The 18,105-nt window shown below is 40.2% G+C and overlaps 1 protein-coding gene and 2 long non-coding RNA genes across 17 annotated transcripts in view; 2 read left to right on the forward strand and 1 right to left on the reverse strand.

Moving 5' to 3' along the window:
* Positions 1-4,541, reverse strand: part of KCTD15 (potassium channel tetramerization domain containing 15) — a 60,355-nt gene extending 55,814 nt beyond the window's left edge. For 3 of the 13 annotated variants that reach the window (XM_006113819.4, XM_025180082.2, XM_075940096.1), the window contains exons 1-2: positions 3,730-4,032; positions 2,550-2,733 (exon numbers count right to left, since the gene is read on the reverse strand). In XM_006113819.4, coding sequence (XP_006113881.1) covers positions 2,550-2,570 — 21 coding nt within the window. In that variant the 5' untranslated portion in view covers positions 2,571-2,733; positions 3,730-4,032. Of the gene's footprint in view, positions 1-114; positions 1,790-1,822; positions 2,406-2,549; positions 2,734-3,495; positions 3,513-3,729; positions 4,033-4,146 lie in introns of those variants that run through there. The other 10 variants (XM_075940094.1, XM_006113821.4, XM_014568901.3 and 7 more) reach the window with 10 other exon arrangements.
* Positions 4,542-4,725: 184 nt separating this feature from the next.
* On the forward strand, positions 4,726-5,979 carry LOC142831065 (uncharacterized). Its single transcript, XR_012906682.1, has 2 exons — positions 4,726-5,665; positions 5,883-5,979. It is a non-coding gene; the product is annotated as an uncharacterized LOC142831065 (long non-coding RNA).
* Positions 5,980-14,934: 8,955 nt separating this feature from the next.
* The window catches only part of LOC142831066 (uncharacterized), a 52,086-nt gene continuing 48,915 nt past the window's right edge, over positions 14,935-18,105 (forward strand). For all 3 annotated transcript variants that reach the window (XR_012906685.1, XR_012906684.1, XR_012906683.1), the window contains exon 1: positions 14,935-15,070. This is a non-coding gene — a long non-coding RNA (uncharacterized LOC142831066). The remainder of the gene's footprint in view (positions 15,071-18,105) is intronic.

The raw sequence follows: 18,105 nt of genomic DNA on the forward strand, positions 1-18,105 counted from the left end.
CCATATCACAAATAAAACAACTAACTTTTCAAAGCAACATAATACTTTAGCAGTCAGTTCTCTATTTGTGGATGTTCTATCTGGCTACCAACACAGACAAGAACGTGTTCCTACCAAAGAGCACTGCAAGCTCATGTTCATTCTGTACTCCTTCTCATAAATGTAAGGGTCAGTAGCTACATGCTGCATGTCAACTCTGCCTTTGTTCTAACCCTAAGTATTATCACTAATGATAAAGGTACAGACCTTGCAGGAGACAGCTGCCTTGGAAATACACCTCATGGAGTTTTACAAAAAATATGCCTAATTAGGGCTCATCTGGACCCCTACAATTTCTAAATGAAATCAAAGAACTTGTAAGACTTGAAATAAGTCTTACATTTAACCGTTTGTCCTGAAATGCAGACTCCAGTTTTAAAATATGCATAGAAAGCTAAAGATCAAGTGATCTGAATCTATTTGTGCATATTTAAACACTACTACTTTCTTACGATTTTGTTTAATGTTGGTACATCAGCAAATGCCTTGATCTGCAAACTGTCTGAGACTCTCTGTGAGGCCATACCCATACAGTAGAGTAGAGATATTTAATTTATACTATTCACTGGAGGGACTTTTTGAACAATCTCTGCTTTTGGCATCACTCAGCCACAGTATGCACTGAAAAAACCCCACCTAATTATAGAAAATCACTGGAAAACTAAAATAGTTCATAATGTTGTATGGATTTTCATACTTATTGAAGGATTTCAGGTTTTTATTTTAGTGGAGGTAATCAGAAGGGGATCTGAAATACAGGTTTGTTTAGTTAACAAAGATTAATATTCTAAAATAACCCAAATGTTTAACAAAGCTACAAAAGCCAGTTCTTTTTTATGGTGTAAAAAGCACTTCCATTAATCCTAGAAATAAATATTTCTGTTTCCTTAATCCAACTTTGACTATCTTCTTGCATGTATTTCTCAATATAAACTACTGTAAAATTCATCATAGCAAGTAATATATTAATTTAATGTACAGAGCTGGATCTTAAAGGTATTTATCCCATGAAAGCCTTTATCTGTGTGTTTTATAACACTGATATGAAAATTAAAACTGGAAGTGTAAATATTGAAGAAACTTTAACAAATTCAATTTTTAAACCATATAAAATAATCCCTGTTCTTTAGCTGCCTACAAAAGGGTATAACATCACTACTAGTGGCACAGCCAATAGCCCTGCTCTAATAAGTAACACAGGAAGCTGCTAAAGGCAAAATCAATAGAGCCTGATTCTCAAATTATCTGAATATTTAGTTTTTCAGACATTACACACCAAGATTTTTTCAGAGCCAGCTTATCTTTTTCTGCCTCTCTAAGCTAACTGCATAAGTACTGCTTGTAAAAACTATTTGCCCATGCAAAGTGAAATAATCACAATGCCATGCTCATTTACACACAAAATGATTTTGTGTCCCATTGTGCTCACAGTTGTTCAGCTCTCTAGGGGTGATTAAACTAGCTATGCTGCTACAGCTTGAGATGATTTCACTGAATCGTTTCTCCATGAAGTTGCTTCTTTGCTAAGCTGTTATTTTAACCATAAAAGGTAAACAGAAGGCAGTTGTAAGAGCTCCATTCAGCTCCATGCCCAGGGCTATCACCCTAGGGCAGAGAATGCTGAAAGACTGCAGAATTTTCCAGGGTGTTGCCTTTCTTGCTCTGAAGCCTACAGGAATATTGTTCATTTAATACACACTCTAGATGATACATTTCAGTCAGATCCTACTAAAAGAAAGACTTCAAAAGTGTAAGAACTTTTGGGCGGATGAAGCTTTCCCACCTCTGCACATAGCTTGGGGCCATGGTAACCAATACTGCTGTTGATTTTGAGAAAATACAGTAGAAAAACTGCACAGAGCAAGGCAGAGAGATTGGGACAAGGGAGGTGAAAGGTTGAAGAAGAGAAACAAGAAACAGTCTGGAAGGGATAACAAGACATAAAGGGGAAGAATTAAAAAAGAAAGCAGCTCTGAAGGAGGGACAAAGTTAAATCACAAAACAGACACTTAAAAGACTACAGATGGGAACCAAGACTAATTAAGGATGTAAAAGTGCTTTGTTTCTAAAGTTTATTGTTGCCAGGATAAAAATTAATTGAAACTAATGCTGTTATTCACTCGTGCAGTTTAATTCCTTCATGCACATTTAAGACATGAAATGAAAACTGCAGGTTTAAGGACTTGCCATGAAACAGCTCACTATTTCTAAGATGTTGAAAGGGGGCATCTTTCAACCCATATGCAGCCAGCTCGCTGTGTGTGCATCAAAGGCACAAAGTCCAGTCTGCTGCAGGACCACTGACTCGTCTTTAATGAGATCAGCACCAACATCTGTTCTCTGACTGGTTCCTTTATTGGATTCCCGTTGACGCCCCCCCCCTTTCTTTCTTTCTTTAACAGCAGATCTATTATATCACTAAAAGTGAAACCACCGTTTCAGTTCCCTCACCCCCCCGCCCGACACCCCATTTCAAGCACTTTGGAGAATAACCAGCTAAAGAACTTAACCTTGCACTCTCGTGGCTTCATGGCACTGTCTGTATTTCCAGGGAGGTAGGAGTCAGCCCAGCCAGAGGGTCAAAATTAAAGAGACTTGGCATTGCCTTCCTCTCTATAAACACGTAAACATGATAATATCCAGAATCTGCCTCTTAGGCGACTGGGAGCCGATTGTTTATTTTGTGAAACAAACCTAAGACAAAGAAGTGATCAGGTTACTTTAAAACCTTGGCCAATCGCTTATAAACTACAAGCCCATAAAACATTTGCACCCAGGTTCAGAAAACACTGGACATTGGCCAGCAAGTGGGTCAAGTCAGAAACTTTTTGAGAGCGTGTTGAGCTCTCGCTAAAAAAAACCAAACCAACCCTTTTCGCCACTCTCCTCCCCCCATTCCTAGCACTCTCCAATCTATTTAGTGTGAGTTTCACGTCACCCACACATGCCTTTCCCTGCTGATGGTCAGGGAAATCACCAGTAAGCCCTGCACACCGGTCACGAAACTTCTGGCTTTTTGTTTGAAATATACAGCAATGCCCAAAGAACATTCAAAAAAAAAAAAAAAAAAAAAGCACAACATGGCGTCCCTTACTTATCCTCACATAACGAGAAAGGAGATGCCTTAGATGAATGCAGGGAAAGCCCCGCACCTCCGATCCTATCTATTTAATGTGCAAGCCATGGTGGTGAACCCTAGCCAGACGACTGTATTAATTCTGCAGAAGTGTGCCACATTCCATGTAGGAACAGAAATGCAAACTATAGCCTAGAGTGGTTTGAAGTCTACACCAGATCAAGCCTTCCCCTCTGACTGGCGCCAGAGTTTCATTCACAGACCGCCCGTGTTTTCCATACGAAGCTTTGTCATCTGCCTTCCTCCTTTGTGTTTAGACACCCTAGAGACAACCCCAAAGGACGGACCCACAAAGTCTCCACCAGAACCAAGAGGCTCACCTCTTAAAGCAAAAGGGGGAACCAAACCAAACACCGTCAACAACCCCCGCGCCCCCACAAACAAACATCCCCCTCCCTCCATCAACAAACAGTGCACGGAAAAATAACACCCCCTCCCCCCCCAAAAAAAAAACCCAGATTCCCCCTCCCAGCCCTACAACGCGGTGGCAGCGGCGGCTGCTATTGCAGCTGCCCTTTTGGAAAGTGCAATTGTTGCCAGTGCTCCTTGTGTACCATTCAAAAGCCCGGGACCCAATTAGCTCTGCCTCCTCCGCGCTGTGGCTTTGCCCCCGGATCCTTTGCCTTCTTCAGTGCTGGGGCTAGGGCGGCAGCAGCAGCCTCGGAACCCCGGGCATCGGGGCTCCAGCCAAACTGGCCATGCCTTAGAAAAAGGAAACAAACCATACACACATGCATGCACACACACACAGAGCGCCAGCGCTATCAAAGGAGGGTGGATGAAAATGGATCCTGTAGCTTTAAAAAAAACCCTCGGTCTCTTCTCCAGAGCCAAGATCGGAGTTAGTTTCAAGAAGAGGCACTTTCCAAAAAAAAAAAAAAAAAAAAAAAAAAAGCCATGCAATGCAATGCGCACTCCCCAGTCCATGCAGGGGAGAGACAGGAACAGCAGTTCAGAGCAGCTTTTCTTACCTTGAACACAGAAGAGAGATCTGCAAACCCCCCTTTTGCTTTGGGCTCTGTTGGGTTTGTGTGTTGATGGGTTTGTTTTTTTGCTTTTATTACTATCTTTGTTCCTTAGATCCTGCTGTGATTATTATTTTTAAAGCTGCTTCTTCTCTCTCCCGCTCTCTCCCTCTTTTTTATGCTTCTTCTATTTATTTTGTGTGTGTGTGTGTGTATGTATGTGGAGGGGGGAAAAAGCCTTAAAATGAAACTGCCGAGGCTGTTATGAGAAGAAAGGCAATAATCCCGTCTCTAAATAACAGAGGGAAGGGAAAAGAGGAGGAAAAAAAGCGAATTCTTGCTCAGGGCTTTGCAAACGCCTCCAGGGCAGAGGATTAGGCTACAATTAGCTCAGCTCTTTGCTCTCGCCCTAGCTAATTTTGCGATGAAAATTGGATATTTTTCCCTCCTTTGGCTGGAGATCTTCAGATTTAAAAAAAAACACCTTTGCAAATAAAATTAATAAGAATAATAAAATCAGATGGCGAGCCCCCACCACTTTCCTACTTCCCACCCCCCTCCCCAAACTAACCCCCCTCTCTTCTTGGCTGCAGAATCCTTTTGCTAACGGTTTGGGTTGCCAGCCCCTCTCCTTCCGGGGCTGGGGGGATAACGGTTTAATGTTGTGGAATATCAGGCCACTGTCACGTCCTTCAATAGACTTACTGAAAAGAAGAAGGAGGAAGGGGGGGGGAGCTGATTTTAATCATTGTCATTTGGTCTGATGTAATATTTCCCCAGGCACTTTCAACTAGGCATAAATTTTCAGCTCCCAAATAAGTAACACAGGGCACGTTTCTCACATCTCTTGACTCCTCTGTTACAATTAGGGTAGCACCCACTCTGCACTTGTTGATAAACTAGATCAAGTTAAAAAAAAACTACAGCAATGAAAGATGCAGATAGGAGGGGTTTTTTGGGGGGTGGAGGATTGCAATTATCCCCCCCCCCCCTTCTCGTTTTCCCTCCATTCTCTCCCTTTTCACCCTTTGCTAATGTCTCGCATTGTAAACGCCAAATTTCCTGTAGGCCATTAAAACCAAATGACGTCTATCGACATGCATTGTGCTATTGCAGAAAGCGCCCTGGCAGGCCGCCCCTGGCCAAAAGCGCCATTTCAATTATAGCGCACGGCTAGATGGAGATGTCTGCCATGAAGATTTCCCAGGCAGACAGGCAGCTCCACAGGCGCTCCGCTGGCTTGGCCACAACACAGCCGCTGCTGCTGCTTCCCGTCGCTGTGCCTCCCCCTTTGGAACCTCACACCCAGCCCCTCCCTTCAACCAGCACAGCAATATCCTCCATAAACTTTTAACAAAAGCTGCTTCATTTGGTTCCATACATTTCGGCATTTTTTTGTGTGTGCAGCTAACCCAATATGGGATATGGATCTAGAGGGAAACCTGCATTCTCTACCTCCCCCACCCCTCTCCCACGGTGATGTTTACATTGAATAAACTTTTAACATTTGTGCGGGTGGTTTAAGGTATTTATTATTAAATCGATTATTTGCAGATGGCCAATATGGCATGTGGATTTTGGGATAGTTGCCTACTATTGAGCTTGGCTAGACCAAAGATAGATAGACAGATAGATGGATAGATAAGATAAATAGCTTAGATAGACATCCTGCAATAAACTTTTTTTTTAAATGGCTCTTTTATTTTATTTATATGGATCATCTCTTTTTTTTCATTTTGTAGATCATCCATCTGGCTACTGAACACTATGAAAACATCCTTCTCAGCCCCTTCTTCCTAAAATCAGGTTGATCTGTGAATAAACTTTTAACAAATTGTGTTTCCTTTGTTTCATTTATGTGATTTCATGCAGTTCGACCCTCTTGTTATTTTTGCAGTTCATCTCTCTGCCATATTGATCTCTAGAGGAACACCTTTCCTTGACCTGCATCCCCTCTGCATTTTTTCAATACATCATTACTTTTCATACCTTAAGAGTGTAAGAATAGGATATATTTGTGTGTGTGTATGTGTGTTTGTATATTAGAAATAAATGTCAGCCTCTGTGACTGGAATTAAGTACATTTTAGATCTTCAGCGCCTACTAGCTGTAAACTACTGTAAGTGCAGCAAAGTTATGTAATTATTTATTTTTTTGCTGTTATTACAAAGGTCAGGCCACTTCATGGTTAAAGGGAAATCAGAATTGCTTGGCCTCACCGGAGAGCTCCTCTGTCAGAGGCAAAATCTGAAGCATTGGGCTTAACACTAGTCCTTTTTCCTGACATTTATGGTCAGAGCAGGAAGGCGTGGGAACTGGATGTCTTTATTATTGCACCATCAAGAACAAAGTGAGAAAAAGCAGAAACCCCTAAAATTGAGTGGTTTTTTAAAGTTATCTTCCATGGCAGGAATAAACAGAAACTTTTTCCTAAGGGTAGTGGTTTTTTTTTTAAGAGTACAAACTGCAGCAGAAGAGGGAAATTTTCTCATTAAAGTTACATCCCTGCAGTTAGTTCAATTACTTGATATATGCAGAAGATGTTGTAAATTTAAAGATTTAAATAGCTTACAAAGATGCCGGAGGCTCCATCAGTTAATTTCCTTAATTTATGGATTTTTAGCTGAGCTTCTGAAATGAAAAGGAGAATGAGAACTAGGTCAGCTGAGAGATTTGCATCCAGCACAGACTCAAATTTGTTTTTCCTTGACCATCCTACCAGCTCAGGTACCCTTCTTAGGGCAACAGTTTCACCTTTGACTTTTGAAGTGTCTGTATTGTCTATGAAACTCCAGCACAAAAGGTTGGGATTTTATTTGAAACTAACCTGCTGAGCATAACAGTATCTTCAATTAACTGCCTTGCTATAGCATTGGGCAAGATTGTAGTTTCCCTTTAACAGTTCAACAAGTGCAGTTTCAGGAGAGGGAAAAAAATCCCATTGAGACTTTAAGTCCTCTTTTGCAGGGCAAGCCAAATAAGATACTCAGTGAGGCACAGCCTGAAAATTGTATATGATTTGGAAGCTTAATTTTTATTTCATCTGTATATTATGGTCTAATATAAAGTAAGTATGAGACTTATGAGCAGTAATCAAAACATAACTGGAAATAGTGCTTCTATACCAAGGCCCAATAAAGAGGAAACAAATAATTAAAATATTTTATTGAACAGAAAGAAAAAAATGCTTCCTCAGTCAGTCCCAACTCATCTCAAAAAGTAATAATTCAAGTGTATTGCACAGTAATAAAATGTCTGGCTCATACAGGAATTGAGTTTTGCTTTTTGGGTTTATTTTTTTAGATCAAAGCAAAGACACAGTAGTAGTTGAGAATGAAAAAGATGTGCATATTACACTGTATTGTTTTCATGGTGTCTCAAAAGGGACATTGTTCTTGATTTTTTTTAACCCATATTATTGTAGTCGATATTAAAGGTGTTCTATATAGCACCGCATGCACTCACTCATTTCTTTCTTTTCGCTCAATTGTGTGAATGGCACTTTGTTGTCATGTTTCAATATGTATGAATATATACATATGAATTAATACTTAAAAGATGTATATAAACTAAACAGTTTTAGGAAGCAGCATTGCAATATGATTAATACTGGTGTTCATGATTTAACATTTCTTTTCCCACTAGATGAAGTTTCTAAGATTTGCAAGGTACATGTCAAGGACGGGTATATAAATGGATTTTTATTTATTCACAACTCCAAGACTAATTGCTTCTCTTTGCCTGAAGGCCAAGAGATTGGTTTTAATATGACACTTCAAAAGTATTCATAGAACTACACAGATACTAAGTGTCATTGTTTAAGAGAGAAATCTCGCTATGGTACTTGTGACCCTGAAAATAAAATCTTCCACTTTATTTTGAATTCTAACATTGTTTTTCAGAGCTTCACTTAAAGCTCAACTACTAAAAAACCGTACAAATAACTGCAGCAAACAAGAAAAAAGAAACACTTTTAGAAGTGAACATAACTTATTTTCTTAGCAATATTATTGTGTCCTTTATATAATAAATTCAAACTCATAATATAAAATTCCTGAGCTCAGGCATGGAATATTATAATTAAAATTGGAGGTTAGAGGATATCTTACCTTAAGCACTTTAAAAGTTCTTGTCTATAAGTCAAAAGTATTTTAGGTATTAAATAGCACAGGCAGTACAATATTTTGCATTTTCCTTATCAAGATTTATTTGTATCTTGTTGCTTAATTTGTATTGAAAAGGACAAAACCATTTTATAACACATGTCCTGTTTTATCTTATCATTACACAGTCTGAGTTTGAGTGTTTTCAGTATGCTAATCAAAGAATTATTGAAAAGTATTATTAAGAGTTGAAATAGAAATCAATAAAAGTATCTTCATTTCTATTTTCTTTAATCTGTTTTCATATTGTCCTGAAACAACATATGATGCATATTTTACAGTAAAACAAAAATAGAATAAGAAACAGGTCCAACACATGCACAAGTTTTGATTTCCAGATGTTCTAAATCTCTTTTCAGTATAATTTTACTGAAGTCTTTTAAAATAATCATATCTGGAAATTACTAATCAAATCAAAGAAAGTGCAAATGAAATAAAAAAATCAGAACATCTTGTTTCCATGAATACAGTAATTACAACTGTAACTTCTTACCTATTATTTCTTAATTATTATTAAAAGTACCACAATACATGCATATTGCAGTCTATATCTGATCTTATTATTGCATGCCTTTACCTCTGTACTTGTTGCCCTGTTGTGTTATATTTGAAATTAGCAAAATGTTGCCCTTTCTAAAGTCACTGGTAACTCTCCCTCTAACTTCAAAGGGAACAGGATAAAATCCATGAACTATAAATTCTTTGGGCAGGTGCCTTTTCTTTTCGTGTTACTGTAACGTGCCTAGAATACTTTTGGTTATTTTAAATAATAATTGTAATTAATAATGACTAATAAAACAGATCACTTGTGAATATTAAAAAAAACCTTCAAGAATGAAACACTGAAGGACTGAGAGCTAGATGTTTGTCCCTATAAAACTAAGATCTCTATATGGGATTATATTTCTTCCCACTCATGACTAAGAAACCATTACATTGTGCAGCTATGTGTAGGGGGCCCATCTCCTCCTCCTCCTCCGGCACAGCTGGCTGGCCCTGGCCCTCCTGCTCCTCCTTTGGGGTGACCTCTGGCCGGACTATGATGGGGGTCTCGACCCTGGATTCCAACAGAATGGGCGGAGAAGATGTTCCTCCGCCCCTCCCCCCCACCGGATCTGGTGCAGCTCCCTGTAGTAGGGGCAGATACAGGGTCCTGCCCCTGAGTGGGAGTTGCGCTCAGTGGCCCAGACATATCCTTTGGCGGAGCTTCTTCATCTTATTCTGGACCTGTTCCATGGTCCGGGGTGGGTGTCCATGCTCCACCAGGGACGTGGCCATCCAGCTATAAATGTTGGCATTCCGCCGCTTGGCCCAGGGATCCTGCCACGTCTCCTGCTCGCCCCACAGCTTGAGGAGGAACTGAATCTCTGGGCCTGACCAGGAGGGTGCACGCCTCTTGGTCCCCCTGAATGGGTCCTGGGACTCCTGAGTCTGCTCCCTGCGAGGTCCAGGGAGGTGGTAGGGGGCTTCAGGGGCCGACATGCCTTGAAATGCCTGTGGCAGGCAGAAACGCGTGGTCAGGGTGCTGCTCTCTGGTCGGCTTCCTGCCACAAGGCCTGTCCAGGGTGCCTGGACCTTTAAGAGAAGGTGAAAGAACTGAGCAAGTACTTCAGAAATCTGAACTGAACTTGTGAATCAGTACTTCAAAAATAATTGATGGGCCCAAGTGTGTCTTTGATCAATTAAACCTTGACTTGGATGAGTTTTCATTGGTGTGGCTGGGAGAAGAATTTTGCCTTCTGTCATGGTAAATAAGGCCAAACACAGAAATGAATATGGAAAAAAGACACATTTCTGAGTCCTGGTGAAGAATGTATAGATGCCAGGGATCTGTAACTAGCACTAATGCTTCAACAGGTGAGAATGAGCTAGAACCAGAAGATGTGAAGAGGATACCAGTTCACAGAAAATTTCATACGAAAGATGTTCCGAGTATATGAAAAAGCAGTTATTTTAGGGACATCATTCAAAAGTACACAGACTCATAGACTTTAAGGTGAGAAGGGACCATTATGATCATCTAGTCTGACTCCCTGCACAGTGCAGGCCACAGAATCTCACCCACCCCCTCCTAGAATAATCTTCTCACCTATATCTCAGATATTGAAGCCTTCAAATAGTTTGAAGACCCCAAGATGCAGAGAATCCTCCAGCTGTGATCTGTACTCCATGCTACAGAGGAAGGCGAAAAACCTCCAGGGCCTCATGAACATCAGTTCTTCTGATTTTTGTCAGGTGGCATTGTGGAGAGGAAAAGAAAGAATTAAGGACCTAAGTTCAAGAGACTTGATCAGGGTTTAAAAAAATTGCAGTCCTGGACATTCTGTAAAAAGGAAGCCACCATGATGTTTGCCAGTTAACTGACATCATATACTATAATTTGTCATTGGTTGGTTGAAGAGGGTTGTCCTGGGATACTCAACTGTGGCCACACAAATTAGAAAGTTGGCAAGGTTTTTCTCTCTTTCCCCCTTAGTTGGGTATTCTGAGTTCTGTTTAGTAAAATTGTCTATATTCTGAATTAATTTACAAGCCATTTCTTTGTTAAAATGTCTAAATTCAGTTAGATTTTTTAAAATTACCTACCAGTTCACAGCTGTAAATACTTCACACATCAATATTTTTATGAAGTAATCTTCAGTAGAAAGTGCAGGGTCCAAACATCTTAGGCACATAACATTAGGTTGGAAAGATAATCTAGAAAATGTTTGGCTATATATATATCATCATCACTTCCTGACTGCTACAAGCCAAAAATAACTCCCAACATGCAATTTCCTCAATATCTACTGCATCAGTTTGCCATATGGTATTTCTCAGCTTTTGTACTTTGCCATTCTGTTATGTTCTATTGAAACGAGTATTTTTAACTTACATGGGTAAATTTCATTAATTAGCTTTTGGTTGCTTATTAAATAAAGATTATCCATATTATATATGTCACAGATGAAAAACATGTATTGATTATTGTAATTCAGTCTCTGGTTTATTATAAACACAAAGTCCTCCAGGGAGCGTTACAAATCCACATGGTGTCCCTGACTTCTTGATTTTGCATTGGTATCACTGAAGAAACTGAATCTAATGTATCAGACAGTTCCCTATTAAATACACCTCTAGGAGAGGTCGTACATCGTGTTTATTCCGGCAAAGGCCTGCAATAAGCTACACTCAAAAAATGGCAGGATACAAAGAACTGGTGAAAAAGACTGCAGTCTCTTTTGATTCAAATCATGGACCATTTTCAGAATTCTTGGGCACAGTCATATCTGGAAAGGACCCTAACATGCATTTCAGTGCTCTCTCCTTTAGGCAAAAAACAGATCAATTAATGCAGCGGCTCCCAAATGGTGAATTATGAGCTCTTTTGTGGAAGCGGGGTCCAACAAGACAGATTTGGCCTGAAAGACAATGCATATATGTCCTGACTTACTCCACAAATGATGTGCCAGGAGGCCATCATTTTCATCTACAATCTGGCAATCTCTCCGTACACTGATACTTTATACATACATTGAGTCCAAGGATACTGTTTGAAGGCCACTATTTTGTAGAGCAACATCAATGCCTCCTTACCACATGACCTCAAACCTAGAGTACATGTGAGGTCATATGCGTAGTGACTGCCATTTTTCCTGGCATGGAATTTGTGGAATAGAACCAGAGACCTGTCTGTGCAGATGTCGTATTGCCATTTGCACCAGGCAGTTATACAAACAATCAGATGAGAGATTTGAATCCAGAAGATGCTTATCTGTGAGCAGCAGCCTTATTAAGAGAGAATTGTTTGCGTGCGTTGGTAGGAGGCTGTTAGCCTTTTCTGAGATGTGAAAAGTTTGGCTTGTAAGTGCTTTAAGGCAGTGCCAAAATCTTTTTTTAAGCCACCCTGTGTATTCTCTTGGTAGTTGATAAAATTCATGGTAAATCACAAGTGATCGCTGGGCGTCTCAGTCTGATGGAGGAACAGGTTGCATTCTTTTCCCTCTACTTGGGCAAAGTATGGTACAAGAAGCTCTTTTAGGTACAGAAGTGCTTTTAGTGCACACCTGATACCATGGATTTGCCTCTGAAACTGAACAACTCATTGAAATTTCGTACAGTCGATTTTTGTGAGAAACAAAGGCCCAACTTACTGCCTTGAAGTTCTGGTTCACTGTCAAGAGTGAATATCAACATGTGCCTGGAAACTGTTGGCATCTTTTGTGAGCAAATATTTCGAGCTGGATTTGGTGCACTTCTGTTGATCAAATCTCAGTATTGATGTACTGTCAGTGTCAGGTCAGATTAGATGTGCACTTTCTATCACACCACCGGACTTCGAGAAGCTGTACTGTAATACAAAAGCCCATGTGTCACATTAGAGAGCATTAATCATAGAATGCATCGAATACTAGAAATGGAAGAGACCTTGAGAAGTCATCAAGTCCAGTCCCCTGCCCTCATGGCAGGATCAAGCAGTCTTGATCATCCCTGATAGATGTCTGTCCAACCTCCTCTTAAATATCGCCAGTGATGGAGATTCCGCAATCTCGCTAGGCAATTTATTCCAGTGTTTAACCACCTTGACAGTTAGGAAGTTTTTCCTCGTGTCCAACCTAAACCTCCCTTGCTGCTATGTAAGCCCATTGCTTCTTGTCCTATCCTCAGTGGTCAAGGAGAACAATTTTTCTCCCTTCTTCTTGTAACACGCTTTTAGATACTTGAAAACAGCTATCATGTCCTCTTTCGTGATAACATATTTAAGGTGTAAATTCTGAGAGTCTTTGGTTGCAGTGTTGCTTTGTTGCTCTCTGGGGTCACAAAGTCTCAAAATGGGATCACACAGGCAAAAAGTTTGGTCAGGACTGCATTAATGGCTTTTCTGGCTTTTGTGCCGTCAGAACTTTACATGGGAGATCATCAGCTCTCCAGAGGCTCACTGACAATGCCATAAAAATGAAAAACAATTTGTTTCCAGTTTGGATACCTTTACTAATGCAGGAAGTGTGGTATGGCAGCCAATAGAAAAGGAAGGAAAGATTTTATGTAGCTTCATAATGTATATGCATTGTAGCATGCATTTTTGGAAGATGCTTGTGCTCCAATAACAATTTTGCATAGAGAGGCCTCGTAGCTCATCATACATGGATTATGTCACTTTTTGGATCATGTGTAGCTTCTCCTTCAAAGGCATTATCTTGCCCTGAACACAGTGCCTGTGCTCTTATGAATGAATCCCTTAGTGTTATGTAAATTAAGGGGCATGTTCTTATCTTGATAGCCATGTTGATTCTTCTTCACATAAAAAGGGAGATGTATATATTGAGAAGAGAATAAATGCCATTGTTTATGTAGATGATTCATGTACTTATTTGGCTTTCTTGCTCAAACTTTTTATTTATTTTACCATAATGTCACTATTTTTGCATCCTTGTCGGTTAAAATCCTCAGTCTGGGAAGGTATTGAGGGAAAGCAGTATTATATTTTAAGTGTTTAATCAATAATCAATTTGTGAACTGTGGAATTTGCAAATAAGAATCTGTTAACAAATCTGGTGTATTTAGTTTGGAATAAAAATGATTTTGGTGATACTGAACTACTATAGTGCACTTATACTAGTTTATATACTATAGACTAGTGTTTATAGTAACAATTATACTGTTTATGTTTCTGTCCATTACAAGCTTATTTTAGTGTGGTGAAGAGAAAATTAATATGCAGTGAACGATTATTAAGTTTAACGTTCTGCTGTTGGGACAATTTTGTTGTCTAGGAAGGGAAACTGATTTTCCAAAATAAAATGTTCCTTTATGTCTAGGTGTTTTTAATATGCCCTAGTGTCACATTGATTCTTTGTTCACCTTATTAATTTTCTTATTTTTGCCCATCTAATACAGGCAATAATAAAGGATTGTCTATTTGCCTACTTCTCTTTTAAAGGTCTCCACTCAGGAAATCTCTCCTGGGGTTACTTTGCTAGACCATTACCTTTTTCTCAAATCCTTCCTTAAGATACACCTCAGCTGTAGTGCCCACTTGAAATCAGCCAACCAATCTGGTTAGATTAAGTGGCAATCAGGAATTGTGAATTTTATTTAAATAAATAAACCAATAAAAACAAACATCCAAGATGATCTGGAACCATCAAGCTGTGCCATAGCTAATCTGCATTATCACATCAGCCTCCATTCCTGGCCTCCTTCCATTTGCTTATCATACTCATTTATTGCATCTTATTTCAAATTATATTGCAAACTCTTTGATCATCATCAATATCCCTGTGTTTTTATACTAGCACAATGGCAGCCTGATCCTGGTTGGATCTTCTAGAAGATGCTACAATACTCCTATTAGTATAACATATTTTTGAGTCAGCTGTATATGTTCCTTTGCTTTAAGTTTAGGCTTTGCCAGTGATTAACTGTAAAAACTTACAATGTCAACTCTTAATATTTTATCTGATATCCTTTAAAAGCTGTTGTCAAGTAAAAAACTTTAAATGACAGGCAGCATTTGCCTGAAACTTCCACCATCAGCAATGATAATCCTGTTGACAAAAGGTTAATTGGATTCTGCTGACTCAAGGAAGTAGGTGGTGCCTTACCCCCACCTGTATAAAAGGGAGATGAGCAGAGTTTTCTGGAAAAGTGAGGATTGGAGGGAGGGTAGATGATGTTGTTCTGGAGATAGTGGTTTTAGAAATAGCTAAGTCAGTGAAAAAGCTTCAGATGAACTTTCTTGCCTTATTTTTAATTGTTTGTAAATAAAGGTGAACTTCAGGAAGAGGGTAAGTTCTGATCCTACCCCATATGTAGATGTTGTTTAGAGTGTGTTAGTAAAGGTAAATATTCACACAAGCTGCTTTTATTATGAAGCATTAAATTCTGCATTATTGTAAAGTCAGTCTGGAGTAACTGAACTGCATTTACTCTGGGCCCTTTGCCCACTCTGGGGAGCACTTACACCCAGGGGTGGCCTGTAAGCCTAGGTGAGCTAGGCAGCTGCCTAGGGTGCTGCTGTCTTGGGTGCTGCCTGATGATGTCATGGCTGTTCAGGCAGGGGTGCTGATTGTGTTGCCCCACCTAGGGTGCCAGCTGCTGCAGCCAGCCTTGGGCTGCTCTTGCTTATACCAGTAATCTTATTGCCTATGCTTTGTGAATAAGTAGTGAGGGACATAAGAGTTGCTTAATTGGGCCTTGTGTACGGTTTCAGTCTTGTACTTTTGAAGCTTATCATTTACTTCAGTTGCAGGAGGGTAGGCATCCTAAGAGTAAAATGAGACCTGGGCCTGATACTCAGTTGGTATAAGTCAGTGAAGTTCTAGTGGCTTCAAACCTTCTCCATGTGGATTTTTAATATCACAGCATATTTTAAATGTAAAGGCAGAACTCATCCCATAGGATTACACAGACAACCTTTAAATATCTCAGCCCAAACAAAGGGTATAAATGAGGTGATGTGAATAACAAGGCTATGCTGTAATGAAGATCTGTGGGGTGAGAGAGGGAGGGGTAGCTACTAGCATCTCCTCTTCCAATGATTGGCCCATAGTAGGCTCATGTAGGGCTGAGTGAGGTGAAGGAAACTTAAGGGTATGTCTACACTGCATTAAAAGAACAGTTGCATGGCTGTGATGGGCCCTGGCCCAGCTGACTTTGGCTCCTGGGAATAAAAATTGCACTGTAAAAGTTTGGGGTGGAGCCCAGGTTCTGAAACTCTTGAAGGGGAGTCTCAGAGCACAAATACCAAGCTGAGCCCCAAATGTGTAAAATGCAATTAACCCCAGTCTGAACCCCCCCAAACTCAATTACCCTGCAAGGCCAGGGCCTGCAGTGCAGGATTTTTTATAGGAGTACTATGCTGTGATTGGGACACCTCTTTTATGCCCTGTGCATTAACAAGTCTTTGGTTTTACAGTAGTCTACTGGTTCACAGTCCTTTCCCCCTGATAGTGAGGTTCTATTCCTCTTCTCAGTCCCTCTGGTCACTCTTGACTCTGTTGGCTCTCTTCCTGATTTAGAGGTCTAAGTGGAATCAGAATCAGGCTCACAGGGCCTCCTTTCACAAAGTGAGTTAACAAATAGTTTAATCGAATCTGGAATTGCTTTTGAGGAAAAATGTTTGAGAACTAACAAGACTACAGTTCTTATTTTGATTTTTTTTAAACAATTCATGGAATGAATAATGCAAGTGCTGTGACTCCCTTTCCTTATTCTTGCTTTATAATATGGCGAACAGGTAGAACTGACACAGAAAGGAGAGCCTGGTATCCCATTGCACAATAGCTTATGCAGAAAGTGCAAAACATAGGCTGTCCATGTTGTTCACAGCATTGCCTTTTAGACTTTCTTTGCTTGCAGCTGTGTAGAAATGTCTGCATCACTATCAGTCTTGTAAGAATTAAATGCCATTGTGACGAGAGGTACCTTCGGAGATGCAATGAAGAAACCCTTTTAGGCCATAGACACACCCTCTCTCCAGTTTTTCCCACTGAGCCCCACTATTCTTTCCCTTCGGCTGTATAAATGATACAACAGTTTTCAGGCCATTAGTAGTTGCCTAGGAAACCAGCTGCTGCTCCCAGGGGACCTATAGGGATTGGTTTTGAATCAGGATCCTCTATAGTTCTTGTGGGCCCAGGGAGTAGTGCTCCTGAAGATGGTCTGCCTAGGAGTTTCTCCCTCCAAAGCTTGCCTGGGGTGAGGGTAAGCAGTTGTGCTAGTCGGGTAACAGGATCCACCTGCTCTTTGTAGCCATTACAGGATAAAGCTTGTTTGTCATTAGGGTAGAGTCTGGGAGTATCTGTGAGGGGAGAGAGAAAGCTCAAGAGATTTGTGCTGTGAAGTCACTGTAGCACAAATTGGCTTGTGGTGTTTATATTAAACTATCTGCTAGCTGTATAAGGAGGAGTATTGTACTGTAACACTTGAATAGTAACTCACAAGAAACCAATGTCCTGGCTAGTAGGTGGGTGTTTTTTGCCCTGGGTACTATAACCCCTGTCTGTTCAGTAGCACTAAGCATAGTCCTTCAGGAGATAGGAAGACTTGTTTCTTATTTGTAATTAGTGCTTTATCCTGGTGTATTAATGTGTGAGCTCTGTAACAACATACAGATTAACTTACAGTATTTTTGTAGGTTCTCATTAATACTGAACAGCAGCCAAACTACATCTCTGGGTTCAACTAATTGGAAATCATGTTGTTCAGCTGCCCCGGTGTCACAAAACATTAAATCTACCTCCTAGTCAACGTTCTCCACACTAACACTCTGCCCTTCATGTACTCTAACCAAGAAATGCTACAAAAATACTGTGTCCACTTGTGGTCACCTCAGCTCAAAAACAAAACAAACCCACACAACAGAATCTTGGCACTGGAAAAAGTTCAGAAAAGATCAAAGAAAAGATGGGTGTGGAACAGCTGCTATCTGGAAGATTGAAACTGGCAATTTTTAGCTTGGTAAAGAAATGACTAAGGAGCGATATGAGAGGGCTGTAAAATCAGGACTGGTGTGGAAAAAGTGACTAAAGAGTTATTTACTACTTCCGTAACATGAGTACTGGGGGGGAGGGGGGGGGTCACCAAATGAAATGAATAGGAAGCAGGTTTAAAACAAAAGGAAGTATTTCTTCATACGACACAATCAACCTCTGGAACTCCTTGCCTGGGGATGTGATGACATCCAGGACTACAGCAATAATCAAAAAGGAGCTAGATAAACTCATGAAAGATATGTCCATCAATGGCTATAGCAGGAATGGCATCCCTAGCCTATGGCACTGGTAGCCTCTGCAAAGTGGGCAAGGTGTCTGTTGGGGGA

The sequence above is a fragment of the Pelodiscus sinensis genome, chromosome 12, assembly GCF_049634645.1.
Source record: "Pelodiscus sinensis isolate JC-2024 chromosome 12, ASM4963464v1, whole genome shotgun sequence".
In the NCBI taxonomy this organism is placed as follows: Eukaryota; Metazoa; Chordata; order Testudines; family Trionychidae; genus Pelodiscus; species Pelodiscus sinensis.